The sequence below is a fragment of the Hevea brasiliensis genome, chromosome 12 (assembly GCF_030052815.1).
Source record: "Hevea brasiliensis isolate MT/VB/25A 57/8 chromosome 12, ASM3005281v1, whole genome shotgun sequence".
In the NCBI taxonomy this organism is placed as follows: domain Eukaryota; kingdom Viridiplantae; phylum Streptophyta; class Magnoliopsida; order Malpighiales; family Euphorbiaceae; genus Hevea; species Hevea brasiliensis.
Window position 1 is genome coordinate 7,191,106 of NC_079504.1, and position 14,629 is coordinate 7,205,734.

A 14,629-nucleotide genomic window follows, 5' to 3' on the forward strand; every position below is an offset into this window, starting at 1 on the left:
ATTCAAACAAGTTGCCATAAGTGCCAATCCATGAACAAAAAGGCATTTAGGGAGAAAAAAACTCCACCAAATTTCTTTATGGGAAGATTGAACAAATTTCTATTAAAAAAATTACCTGCCACACAGCTGACCACATCTTTATGCTGTCGAATACTCTGCACAATTCTTCCATCATTTAAGGAAATGACTTGGAAACTGTTTTCCCAATTACCACATGAGATCAAAAAGTTCTCAGTCGGTGTTTGCATTGTTGCAAAGCATTGTGCTCCAAGTTCAATATTTTCAGCCAAAGGACTGCCTATTCTTCTAGCAGAAAGAACATCAGAACCAACTCCGAAGAATGGTTCCTGCCATTAACAACTTGTATTTAATAAAAATGAATCCTAAAGAATCATAAATATAAATTCAAGTGCTACAAATACAATTTAGCAATAGGCACAAAAGAAAAAGTCAACCTGCAAACTAGAGAAGGTAAAATTGCCACCAGACTGCAATTGAGTTGTCAGCCACAACTTAACTGACAAGGTAAGCCCTTGGTTTACGAGAACAATATGTGAGTCCAATATGCCAATATATAATACAGCTGATGGAGGATAACTTGTACCAGACACAATGGATGTCAAATTAATAGAATCAGGTGCAAAATGCAAAGGATGAGCAATTGGAATTGGTGGCCCTCTTCTTGGATGTTTTTTACGGAATATCTGAATTGGTGTCTGTCCAAAATTCGCAATTTGGTCTTCAATTGCTGATCTCTGCAACTCATCTTCCATGGTGTCTAGATCAACAGCACCTTCATAAGTTAAATAATAGAAGATGTTTGCTGCCTGTAATTTCATGCAATTTCCAAAGATTTCAATGAGCACAAAACCAATTTGCAGCATATAACATCCACAAACCGAAAAAGAAGAGGAAGAAAATCAAGGCAATACCTCAACTGCTGGTTTTCCCCGCTGCTTGTAACCAAATACCAAATCAATCCAGTGGTGGAGATTTGAACTAACATATTCACTTTCTAGGGCCTCTCGATTTTTGCTTATAAATAATTCAGGTGATCCCTGCCACCCCACCAAAAAGAAAGGAAAAAATATCAACACTAAGTTATTCTGGACACCAAAGAGAGAGAAAGAGAGATTACGAAGGATCCCAAGGAGAGGGTTTGAAAAAAGAGAAGGATGAAGGGAGAATATCGTTCTTTTTGTTTGGAAGAGAAGGAGAAGAATGCAATTTAGTGGAACTTTTTCCTATGGAATAAAGACGCCACTTGATTTTATTTTATTGGTTTGAAGGATAAAATTGAAATCTCAAACCTTTTCCACTATCTCTCACCCAATCTCTCCATTTCAGAAGATTTAAAATTGTGGGCACAAATGGAAGAGCCCAGAAGTGGATTTATAGACTTCTCTGTGCAGCTATAGGAGTGTCTTTAAGTTCATTATGATTGGGGGGCACTACCTTTTCAATTGGTTCCTTCTATGTTGCCTGTACTACTGTGTGTGCGCATGTGTGTGTGCAGTATATATGTGAGTGAGCTCATATACCTTGGCCCAAGGAGGGAGACAAACATCACCTATTGGCTCCCCATCTTGCTTAACTCCAAGATGATAAGAATTTGAGTTAACAAGAAATTCTGGCATGTAGAAGAACTCAGGAATTAACTCCTTCACATCACTTGTATTAGAAAGACAATTTCGATATGTGCCTTCAATGCCTTGGAAAAGACGATCAGCATGATCAAATTTTCCACCCTGTTCAAAACAATGGCTTAGTGAAGCTTTTAGACTCGAAGGCAAGACAACATATATTAATACAAACAGAACAGAATTATATACAAGTATCAACGAAGTCATTCCAAACCAAGTATCCTACTTAACATGAAGTTCATCATCTTAAATACTATAATCAACAATTAGATAAATTATTATACAAGAAACTAAGGGACATAAACAATATGCATGGCTTTCTAATTTCATACAAAATGGTAATTCTAAATTTCATGAATTACTACTTTATTTTAAAAGATCAACTAAAAATTTCACAGTAATAGTGAAAGTAATGAACAAAAACTTTAGATTCTGAAGTTTCACTTTCAGTGAAAAATATTCGCGTGCCTCCACTGAGTAGCATGATTAGAGCATTACATGGTCTTAAACCCCTATAAGGCTGAAGGGTAAATTTTATAAAACTGTAATTAGGCCAGCAAACCACATAGAAGTGAATGCAGGGAAGCAAAAGAATAGCATCTTTATAAATAAGTTTATGTGAAGTAAGAATGTTAAGATGGACATGAGGAAACACAAAAATGGAATGGATGCTGATAATGAAAGAAAATCACCACATTAAGAACCTTGTAGTATTTATTTGTTTTTTTCTTCTAAAGGGAAAAAAAATTATATAATGACGAAATACAGAAAATAAAACAATGTAGCAAAGTTACTTTAAAAAATAAACATTTCAACTCAACGTCATAAAGGTTAGAAATTGCTATTGCAGAAGAATAATGTTATCCATGCAAGTGCACTAACACGTTGGATTCTATGAATACTGTCTCAGTGCCACAGGGACCATATGTCACTAAGATTACATATTCTTTCAGTCTCTCAAAGATACCAAGGGATATGGCAAGTAAAAATCAGTACCTGCAAATTACGGTGAAGTGATGTGAATGGCTCTAATCTAAGAAGATAATAAAGCACAATCCCCATGCTTGAGTAATGTGATCCATAGTAGAAACTGCACTAAGAAAAGCAAGTACAGTTGCACATCAGAATAACAAATTACATAGTGCAAGAAAGCATTGGATTCCCTGAACTGAGTTTGACAATTACCTGGGTATATCAGGATCAGAGAAGTTACGGTATCTATCTTCGAATACCTGTACAGGTGAAGCAAATGCGAAAATATGTTTTATAAGCCAATCCAGATAAATCCACACTCACTACTACATTAGCATTAAACAAATTAATGATTGATAAACAAACCTCAAACCGTTTCAAATCCAATGCTCCAACAGGTTTAGTGAGATCTCGAAAGGTTGATGATTTATTAAAGTCAAGAACATCAGAGGAATAATCAGCCAAAACCCAAGGAAAGATGGGATACTGTGTTAAATCATTGTAAGATCTTCCTGCAAGCGTGTTGAGAATCATTAGGTATTCAAAGTTTGTTATATCTCTTCTCCTCCATCTTTCTCTGGCAACTTCTGCCATCTCCAGGGCTACACGTCTATCGACAAACATTATAGTTCCACTCTTGTCCTTACTACCTTTTGGAAACAGGAATTCATTTCTAGTAGCAACTATTACATTACCAACTTCTTTTGCATCTTTCAGTGATTCAAAATTTAAAAAGACTGGTGCAACTGAGTCGCCAAAGAAAATCTCTATGGCAGTGTATCTAAGCAGATACCGTGTCCAATGGACAGTTTTTATCTATAAAAAAAAAAAAAAAAAAAAAAAAAGAAAAAAGATGAATAAAATTTCAGGTAAAGGATAAAGAGAAGCAAAAAACCACATACTTTTTTTGTGATTTCTTACCTTGCCAATGTTCCATCTTCTATGGCGCTTAACATGTTTTAACTGTCTTTGATGCATATTTTCATTTACTGTCTCTACATTATCAACAGAAACCCCTTTCAGAGGACAAAAATCAGCATGCATGGGCCATTTAAGAGACTTCGATTTTTGTTCAAGTTTGGATTTGGCCCCATCAGAATTGCTTGAAGCATCAAACTTCTTGAAAACAGATGATCCTCCAGTACCTTCAACCAAAAATTCTCCAAAAAAGTGCAAGAAATTTTTCATGATTGCCAACTTTCCTGCTAATTTTCTCTTTGGCGTTACAAGTACACATGGAACAGACAAAAGAACCTGAAATGTAAACAAAACACATCAGTGATGCAGTAGCACTATTCTAACTGCTTTAAACTAAGTGAAGCATACCTCACTAGTTTCTGTCTCTTGTGAAGAGGAAGAAGCGTCCCTTTTGTCTTGTATAACATCCTTCTGATCACTGCTGCCTTTAGCTAGCTCTAAGCATTGAGACTCAGAAAGATCCTCAGAGATGAATGCCTTTTGGGTACTTGGTTCAACATCATTTTCACCAGCTTCTGAGCTCCCCTCATCAGTTATCCTGCGCACACCTTTCAGCAGAAATCGTTTCATTTGGTCAGGAATATGGCCCACAAAACCATCTTTGTTTTCATTAACAGGGAGAGTATCCTCATTGCTAGAGGCAGTGGAAGGAGGATGACACAGCTTATCATCAAAATGATAATTCCGTCTTAACTTGGGTCTGCGACGCCAGGCATCTTCTGTCTTGTCAAGTTTCCAATGCATTACCACACTATTTGGAAAAGGATTAGCCGACCAGGGACCCCTCTCATCAATCAAAGTGCGGAACATGTGTATCCATTTTTCCTATAAAATTTAAATGGGTTATTCATGTGCATAAAGAAAAAATTATTCAACATACTTCCAAGAGACAAAAGCATTAGCCTCAAGTGAAAAAACAGTTATGCTCTATGATGCAGAAAACACATACAGCAACATTTTGCCGATCCTCCTCATGCGAAAACTGGAATACAGCTCTTCTGTCGTCATCTGCAGCAAGGATTGTGTTCAAGCTACCATGTATCTCATCTTCAAATGCTTTCTTATTAGCAGTTTCTATGGATGTACTCTCATCCATCCTAGCACGGAGCTCAATCGACTGCCTGGAGCGGTCAGATATTGATGTCTTCAAATATTTTAACTCATCAGAGACCTGAAGAGAATTAGAAAATTGAACATAAAATAAACAACATTATGGGGGAAATAAAACAAAAAAAAAACATGTCAATGTTACATACTATAGGAGGAGAAAGAGGAATAATGATAAGTAGTGTTAGTCTTGGATAGTTAAGGAATTGGAGGGAAAGATACTTTAGTAGCAAAGAATCGGTTGTAGGCAGTTACGCCATTCTGTTAGGATGTTAGGAAGCAGTTACACCTAAAATACAATAGGAAATCCAAAATAAAATTGGAAGAAATCTAAATCTTAAATAAGGTAGGAAAACATTAATAAGTCCTAAATAGAGTACGAGACTTCCTAATTAATTCTAATCTAATCTCTACAGCTGCTAGAAGTCTTCACAAGACGTCCTAGGTGAGTTAGGATTGTTGGAGATGAAAATTAACTAAAGAAAACGTTGCTGCCTTTTATCCAGAGAATCTCACAGCTGGGTGTGGATTTGCTATCCCAAAAATCAAATTTGCCCAAACTTGATAAAAATTGCTATTGTCCCCCTTTTCACACCAGCATGCTTCCATTGTTGCTTGACTTACTTCTTCACCAAAAGATGTCCCGCATCACTATCTCAAACCAATGTGAGATATTAACAAACTTCACCATTCATCCTACCATGGGCGGCCATCGCATGCAGATTGAATCTTGATATGATCTTTTTATGTATTTTTTTTCTCAAGAAATTTTGTGGAAGGAGAACATAGCCATAGCTGAAGATGTGGATACAGTGTGATGCAAAAGCAAAGCAGTTATGTAATTACTCATATGGGTGTTTTCCAACCATTCAATGCATAAAATGTTTCATCTGTTCTTGTTTTTACTTTTACTTTAATTGTCTTAAGTTTTGTCACACAGAGAAGGGAGAGAATAATGAGGATGTGTACGATTAAAGCTGGAGGATTTAAACTTTAAACGGAGTTTATAGGTGTTTTACATTATCATAAAATTCATGCTAAGTTGAAGACCAAATTAGTCAAAAAACCATGATTTGTCCTGCTTGAGGTATGCCAATGAAAGTTTATGAAGAAACCAACATGCCCACAACATAAGCAAGACAGAAGAGTGCTAAAATAAATGCATGGAAGTGGAGATGGTTAGACCATTACATAGGTTGAAGCATTGACATGGGACAGAATGTTTTTCAAAGATTTAGCATCATGAAAACTGACCATAAATGTAGATTTTCAATTTACAAGAGTGATAAAGAGAGAGCTAGACTGAGAATGATAAGGTGCAAAGTGGTTATAAAGGTTTAGAATTAGTCACTCTTTCCATAAATGCAGTTATAAACTATGTAAAAAGGAGGAAAGGATCCAATTAGCTGACATCAATTCATTGGAACTAAGACTTAATAAAGTTGAATATTAACAAGGTTTTCATGCATTCAGTTAGTGTATTCTATTTATTTGGTTGTTATGCTGTAACAATTAGCAAACCCGCCCCTATTTCAGCCAAACAATAGATAAACCCATATTCCACAAATCTCATTACAAGTCTAACCCATCACTTCCACCATTCAAAAGAGGACATACTAGTCCTAGAGACCACTGGCTCCACTTCCCATTTCACTTGATTCTTATATGGTTACGTGCAATTCAATAGACAAAAATAAGCAAAATAATAATAATAATAATAATAATAATAAATAATAAAAACTAAAATAAAAAATCGTTTCAAATGCAGCATTCAACAAAGCACAAAGCAATTAGAGGACAACAAAATAAAACAAACCGCTGCAAGGACCCGATCCTTTTGAATCAGATTCTGAATGGAGCCTGTATCTTTTGAGTTACTCCCCAAATCAGAAGAGTCATCTCTACCCACAATAGCAGTAGCCAGCATTGCTTTCCCGCAGTTGACTGTTTCTCGGATCAAGTGTGATATAACATGAGTGCGAGCACCATCATCTAACATCCCATATTGGGACCTTAGAGCAAGCAAAACCCTGTGAAGGATGACAACTCTAAGTCACTGTTTATGATGAACACTTAAAAAAGAGCAAATCTATATCCGTAATTAAAGTACATAACTGCAGATATATGACATCCAAAATATCCAGAATCCAGATACAAGAAAATGAAGTTAAGAGTGAAAGAAATTGTACCAGAGGAAAAGCTGCAATCTACTCTTGCTTTGCTCATCATCGACAGCCAGAAGAGAAGGCAAAAGTAAAATGACCTGTTGCACACACCGTGATGCTCTTTCTAAAGAAGATTTGCAGATATATACAAATACAAGTCGGAAAACAATTCTTGGACATCTCTCCCCTCTTAAAAGCATGGCTTTATCAACAGTTTTATTTGGTTTTCCACCTAAGGCATTGCCTATCCCTCCTGAAACAACAACTGCAGCCATTTCTGCAGCTGGAATGTTCAAAGATTCAACTAGGCCACGTGCTCTTTGACCAAAGGAGGGTACCAGTGCTGGTGATGATTTGGGTAGTATCTTGCTTGGTCCCTTACCATTCATCTCACCAATGATAACCCACAAATTGTCATATAAATTCCACCACTTATCATCAATTAGGTCATCTTCATGCATGATTGGATGCTTGCAACCCCATGGATTTCTAAAAAAAAAATAAAATAAAATGTCAAGAAAAGTAGAAGATTATGTGAAAAAGAGCAGCAGATATCAAAAGTTACTTTGTTTGGTAACATGTACGCACCACATGTATGCATACATGAAAGAACCAATGCATATACATGTCAGAAGTGTTAAAGCACACAATTATAGCCCTGAGAATAGTGACATTTTGGACAAGAAATAACAAGCAGAAAAACATATTAGTAATACCTAGATGTTTGGTTATCAAATTCTCCTTGCAAGATTTCATGTAGTGCAGCATAGTCCTGATTTTCTGATTCTAAAGAATCACTCCTAAGTTCAGAGATATTTGCTGGAAACTGCAAGCAAGAGAGAGCGAGGTTTACATTGCTGCTTCATGGCTAAGAACAAATACAAAGTGGAATAGGGAAAACTGTTTCATTATGAAAACCAATGTAAGAATAACTTATGCATGACCACAGCAAAAAAATGTCACTAATATAGAAGTACCGCAAAGCTTCTCCATTAAGTGGGACCAAGAAGGTATCATCCTATAATAAAGCATAAACATATAAAAGCCAAAAAAAGTAATGATGTCCAATCAAGCTGAAAAAACGCTTATAGAAACTCCAAACAACCTCTTTTTGAAAATGAATGCATTGCTCCACACCCAAATACCCCAAAAAAAAACCACAATCTCAAATAATTTTGACTTACTCTTCTACATCAAACCATACCCATTTTAAGTAAGAAAGAGAAAAAGAAGACACCTTTTCAACACAGTTGAAAAGTTTAGAAAATGTTTTTAGGAACTTTCAGTTTCAAATTTCTTGCAAGGGTGAGTGATGCATTTCAATGGCTATTTTGAGTGGCTCATGGACCACGAAAAGGAACTGGGAGGAGTCCCTCTGGAATGAGCAGCTCTGAGTTAAGAAAATCAGAAAAATATTTTTTTTGGGCAATTCTAATATGCACTCTCACTCGAAGAAATGTCGCTTTGATACAGAGGTGATGTTCTTGGATTTTTAAATGTCAAGACTTTGTTACAAGGTTCCTTCCCTTGGTCTAGCCTTAGTGAGAACACCTCTATCTGAAATATTGATCTTCCAGGTTGATGGAATGAAGGAACATATTCCTTTATGTCACTCAGGCTTCTTCCATGAATAGAGTCATGTTATGATCCTTTTTTCCTTGATGTGGCTGGACTATCTAGGTGCCTATTCACTCTGCATTTTTTAAGGTGGAAGGTTTCACTGATTGTGCTGGTGGATGGTGTCACACTTAATGGTTTTGCTTGTTTTGTTCCGAGCCTAAACTTAAGGTTCTACGTAAAAAGTTACGAAAATAAATAATAGTGTTTTCATGGATATAAAAATGAAAATTTCTGCCATTTTGGCCACAAACTCCAATGAAGGTGAATATGAGTTGATTCTCCTTGTTTTGGACAAGACATAATTTCAATTTTAGCAATATTAAGTAGATTCCCCCTCATGAGAGTGTATATGAGAATCTGTGGATACGAATATAGGAAATAACCTCATATCACTCCTCACAATTAGCGGTAAGCATTCAGTTAAAACTGAACGGAACTACCAAAACCAAATTAACTGAAATCCTTAATTTTTAAGGAAACTGAACTAAACCGAACCACATTAATTCGGTTCGGTTTAGTTCAATTTAAAACAAACTGAATTCAACATCAACTACTGATTCTCAATGTCCCAGAGTTCCAATGCCGAAAAATTCAAGCATGCACAAAATGAAAATCCATTATAGATGCAAAACAAACAACCGCAAAACACACCCAATCCATAATCAGGATAGCAATTTGAATGGTTCCCAAAACTGATCGCATTCCATTTAAGGCTCACAGATTGCAAAAGCCATTCAAGAAATACCCAAAACATAATAAAAGAAATAAATAAACATCCAAAAGCCAAAATATATAGGCAAGATCAGAAGACCTCGAAAGGTGAGGCAAGGGAGTGCATGCATGCATCCAAGTGTTGCATCTCTCTGATTGAGGTGAGAAAGTGAGGGAGTGGAGGCGACAGCAGCTTCAATCATCGAGGTCTCGAATTGAAGGCAGTGCGTCTCATAATCAATGGGTAGATTGAGTCATCTGGACCTCGAGGTTTCAAGAGAGTAAAGGAGACAGAAATGGGTGAGTAGGTCTATTGTTGTTGGCCCGTGACTATGGCCATGGTTGGCGTCAGAGAGTGTTGAATTTGAAGAGGAAGAAGAAGAAGAGGGGGAGGAGAAAATTGAAGGTGAGTGGTGGCTGCAAATAGCATGTGAATATTTGAAATAAAAGATGCTTTTATATATAAGGGATATTATGGAACAAAGGCTTTGTGATAAAACGACATATTTCACTAATTCGGTTTAGTTCAGTTTTCTAATATTTCTTTTTTGTTTTCAAAACCAAACCAAACCGAATAAAATGAAAATTTCAAAATTTAAAACCAAAACCGAATATCCGAATTGATTCAGTTTGGTCGATTAGTTCGGTCTAAACCAAATACTGCTCACTCCTACTCACAATTATCCAATATAAAAAAAAAAATTACTAGAGAGAATTTTAAACAATGATAACTTTGAAAAAGGACACATGGAGGATTTTTGTGCAAAAATGATGACAGTTGGCACATCATTTGCTTTGTACAATGGTTTGAGTATGATGCTTGCTTGTTTAGCTCTACAACAAGGATGATGGTAGATGAGGCATGGCCATATGTGTGTGTTTTTTTGTTTTTTTTTTCTTTTTTTGGGAGACATTAAAGCAGAGCTTTTGACGCAAAGAAGAATCCCTTGGCATTCTTTTGGATAGTTGGCTTAGTACCCTAATTTTTTTACATGCCCATGCTACAATATGTTTATTTGGTATTGCATATTCAATGATTATATCTAGTTTTGCACACGAGATGCACTATCTTGTTGCCTTTTATGGGGCGTTTAGTAAAAGGTTAATAAAGAGTAATTATTACCCTACACTTTTAACCTCTTATTAATGTTGTTTGGACACTATAAAAGGATAGATTAATTTTTAACCTCCTTAACATTTAACCCCTAAAGAGGGTTTAAATGTTAAACTTAGGGAAGCTAGGTTAACAGAGCTTAAAAAATGAAGTAACACCATACTTTCATTTAATTTTTTTTAACGTCCTACCAAACACCATAATTATGAGACCATTGATTATTTTTAACCCATTTCAACAATTTTTCCTTTAAAACTTACAGGAGCAAGTAACACATAACCTTCAATCTTTTAACCTTGTATCAAATGCTTCCTTAGTGTTAAAAATTTCTCCACTTGTAAGCATAGCTTCCCCAAACAAATAACCAAAGCAATTAACACAAAAATATACAAACACAATGGAAAAGCATATCTAAACCAAGTATAAAATTGCTAAATAAGAAATGCAAATCAGGGATAAAAATATTAAAATACTAACACACTAAGAATTTCCAAAAATCAATTCACTAATATATAACATACAAATTAATATTATTCGCCATAAGAAACAATAATTCAAATAGTTTTAAATTTAAGAGTAAAAAACGAATGGGGCCCTACGAATGTAAGCAAGCGCTACATGTGTGAACTAGAACAGGGTTTGAGTGTCCCCAGGTTAATCCAACACTAACTCCTTTAGGGTCATCAAGGAATTTATTCCAATAATTACATAATGCACAATGAGAAATCAAACATGCACAAAGATCAATAGGATGCCCACAAGGCCCAAGATTGGAGGAAAAGGGGGGGGGCGGGGGGTGTGGGGGGCGGTGTTGGGGGAGGGCAATCAGAATAATCATGTAGACATAATTCTAATTCATTTGAATTTTACCAAGCACATTCGAACTTCAATTGTTATCATGCAAATTGTAGTTTAAGAGAATTTAGGCCTATAAATGATAAAAATATTGGAGAAAGACTGTTGGAAGAAAGATGAGGGTGGAGGGGGGTCTGAATGTTTGTTCTAGATACATGATTCAGTCAAAACAAACATTCACATATGGTAAAACCATGTGCTGCATTTCACAGTTCAAAAGTCATACCAGACTCTTATGGTCAACTTCAGAAACAAGCATCTCATCAACCAGCCGTAGAAGATATAATGTATTATCCCGACATGGTTGCATAGCAAAAATATTTTCCTCATAAGAAAAATCAACCAGCCTTTGAATCAACTCCTCAAATATATCACGAAGAAAGTATCGATATGAGATGCCAGCCTGTGGAGAATAACGATAAAGAAAAATCTTTAGATTGGTAATTAAATTTATGATAGATGCAAAATCTATACCAGATATTTATAGTTTTGGTCAGGATTGTAACATACATGCTCACAGTGCATAAGTAGGAAATTCACTGTTTCTTCCAACTGTTGCCAGCCACCTTTTACAGAATGCAGATAATGACAAAGAACAACACAATATAAACTCCTCACCAAGTTTTGCTCAAGTAGCTCAGTTTCACAGTGGTGGTGAGACTCTAATTTGTATGCTTTCAACACATCAAGCTTTAAAGAAGCTGTTAACCAGGCATGCCATCCATGTTCCTATTCCCAGTATTCAACTTGTTAGAAAAGAGGTCAGCAAAAAAGGCATATTAACTATTCACACTGTCGTACCATTAGAGCTTCAATATTTGAAGAATTTGAATCAAGAAGATCAAGCAAATCTCTAATTATTTTTGCTCTTGCTGATACATCCTCACAGCTAGACAAGAATCCGAAAATGAGGACCAAGATCTGTGGAAGGAAAAAATGAGAGCTATTTCCTTTGCTTCTAGGTTTTTCAACCAGGCTATGTTTCTGTAACACCTGCATGCATCAATTTTAAAGAAAATCCACAGAGAAAAGTTCAGTGTAAGAGAGAGAGAGAGAGAGAGAGAGAGAGAGAGAGAGAACAAATTGCAATGAAATAGCAGATCCTTAAGGTGCTAAAATTAAAAAATTAACAGCACAAAGAAAACTATTCATAAATTGTTATCACCTGTTTGGGACTGGCACCACCAAGAAGAACATCAAACAAGCTGGCGCACAAACAATCTGTCAGAGGATATCTGAATAACCTGTCAGCCATAGCGGAAAAGACCGGCTGCATCCTTGAGCTGTTTCTCTTCTGACTTTCTGAAAGAGATCTTGATCTTCCAACAGAAAGACTGAAAAATCTAGGTCCCTTCTTCTCAGATGGCAAACCAACCAAAAGCCTTCCTAGGAATTGCAAGCCAAGTAATCTAATGGGCTCATGTTCCCTATTAGAAACAAGTAGGAAGTTGTACAGTAAGAATCAATGCATCATTGATCTCAACTTCTTCATTCTTTCAAAGAAATAAAAGTGGTCAAGAGAAATCTATACAAATCATATTTCCAGAGGTGCTGAGTTCTTAAAGAAACTTGAAATTCTTTGCAGTTGCAGCTATTAACACTAGACAGCTGAAATAACTACATAATCTAAGCACACATCAACATCCAAACAAAGGCTAGGGCAGCAATTGACACTTACTAATTTTGTCAAAACAGTAAACCACTACAGAAGAAACTGAAGTAGTAGATTTGACCTTGTGAATAACAGGTTCTATAGACACTTGATTAGAACAGAAGCAGAGTAGGATAAGCATAACACAAGGATAGTTGTTAAATTGTTATTATTGCTGTCTAGTTTGTTCACTTGTCACAAAGCATAAGCTGGTTACATGATGTGTTAGCCTCTCACACCTAGAAGCACTCCATTCCCATAGGTGAAATTTCGGACCACCACATTTTACCAACAAAATGGCCTGAAAATTGGTGTCACCAAATATATATATATATCAAAGACCATCCAAATTGTAATTTTATACCAGTTGCATGTTGATCTAAGTGCCATATCATTTTCTTTCCCATCAACACTCTTTTTTGAATGCCAATAGGTGCAATCTTCCCTAAACCGGCCCAATTGCAGGGTCAATTTCTCAATTGTCCTCCCAAAGCTTACCAACTTCAGAAGCTTTGGTTCTTATATGGCTGGAACATCTTGTATGTTCCATGGTTCCTACAAATTAAGATGAAGCTCCATCAAATGTATAACACTAAACCAGTAAACCTCCAATGTGATAAAGGCCTTAAAGAAACTCCAATATGTTTAGCACGTTTAAGGCCTTAAATCTCCAACATCACATTAGAATGTGCCATATTCCGCCTCCTTTACAATAGGCATTATGCAAATACCCCCTCTTCTTGTTGCAAGAAATATAAAAGCACAAAAGTAATTTATGATTGTGCCGAGGTGAGACATGAACATTAATATCAATGCTAAATAATATTTGTATTGGAGCCAATTGTACAGCAGAATTTTAATTAAAACCAAGCCCACCATAAATTACAAGTGATGCTATAAATGATTCGAATAACTAGGATCAATGAGTTGACATGCCTGGTCTCCACTTTAGTATATCAACATACAAATGGAAATGCCAATTCAATTAACCATCTGTACAGAAGTCACAGTCAATTTTTTAGTCCACTTCCAATCCAGTCATAAAAACCTTAGTCAATTGGCAACCATCATCATAATTCAGTGTCTATAAAGCTATAAGTAGACAATTAATTGTCCATAAAGCTATAAGCATACGACAATGTTAGATTCTGCAGTCCAATAAAACAGATGTGATGCTAGTGCTATGCTTTAAAGTAAGGCATACCTCTGAAGAAGATTGACAAAAATGTGACAACCACCGATCATATTGACGTGTTCAAGGAAAGCAATAAGCACTGGTTTTTGAGAAAGAGCACGGATGACCATATGTAGGACATCCTCAATGCATGTCATATCTTGGCTTGTCTCAAAAAATGCTATCAAAGCTTTCATATCTGCTGCTGCAATGCTCTGCCTGCGTAGACATTAATATTAGAATTTGCAAGGAAATAAAAAAAGATAATAACCTATTTATTATAAGAAGGAAATTGATTGTTGGATATTCAAAACATAACATTCTCAAATTAATTGTTGGATATTCAAAAAAAAAAATCCACATTAACCTAAAGAAGGAAATCCAAACAAAACAAATCTACAAATATCAAGAAACCACATATCACATAATACAAATATAAGGAAAATAATTAGTAATTTGAAATATAGATTGCCCAAAAGCCATAAAAGATTGGATGCATATAAAGGATCACAACTCACAACCTCTATTGTAAAGCCATGAAACCAAGAAAAATAAGAAACATGCAAATACAGAAACCCAATAATGACAACACCAGCGCCCCTCATCAGTAAGTTAATTATGGCTATTTGATATTTATTT

The 14,629-nt window shown here is 35.8% G+C and overlaps 1 protein-coding gene across 4 annotated transcripts in view; it reads right to left on the reverse strand.

The window, feature by feature from the left end:
* Window positions 1–14,629, reverse strand: part of LOC110636822 (BEACH domain-containing protein B) — a 44,393-nt gene that overhangs the window by 10,481 nt on the left and 19,283 nt on the right. For 2 of the 4 annotated variants that reach the window (XM_058130952.1, XM_058130954.1), the window contains 18 exons: window positions 14,021–14,209; window positions 12,331–12,592; window positions 11,967–12,158; window positions 11,676–11,894; window positions 11,392–11,568; window positions 7,582–7,691; window positions 6,890–7,354; window positions 6,517–6,730; window positions 4,543–4,764; window positions 3,942–4,418; window positions 3,537–3,869; window positions 2,982–3,431; window positions 2,829–2,875; window positions 2,640–2,733; window positions 1,542–1,748; window positions 933–1,058; window positions 456–827; window positions 116–347 (listed from right to left, as the gene is read on the reverse strand). In XM_058130952.1, coding sequence (XP_057986935.1) covers window positions 116–347; window positions 456–827; window positions 933–1,058; window positions 1,542–1,748; window positions 2,640–2,733; window positions 2,829–2,875; window positions 2,982–3,431; window positions 3,537–3,869; window positions 3,942–4,418; window positions 4,543–4,764; window positions 6,517–6,730; window positions 6,890–7,354; window positions 7,582–7,691; window positions 11,392–11,568; window positions 11,676–11,894; window positions 11,967–12,158; window positions 12,331–12,592; window positions 14,021–14,209 — 4,388 coding nt within the window. Of the gene's footprint in view, window positions 1–115; window positions 348–455; window positions 828–932; window positions 1,059–1,541; window positions 1,749–2,639; window positions 2,739–2,828; window positions 2,876–2,981; window positions 3,432–3,536; window positions 3,870–3,941; window positions 4,419–4,542; window positions 4,765–6,516; window positions 6,731–6,889; window positions 7,355–7,581; window positions 7,692–11,391; window positions 11,569–11,675; window positions 11,895–11,966; window positions 12,159–12,330; window positions 12,593–14,020; window positions 14,210–14,629 lie in introns of those variants that run through there. The other 2 variants (XM_058130953.1, XM_058130955.1) reach the window with 2 other exon arrangements.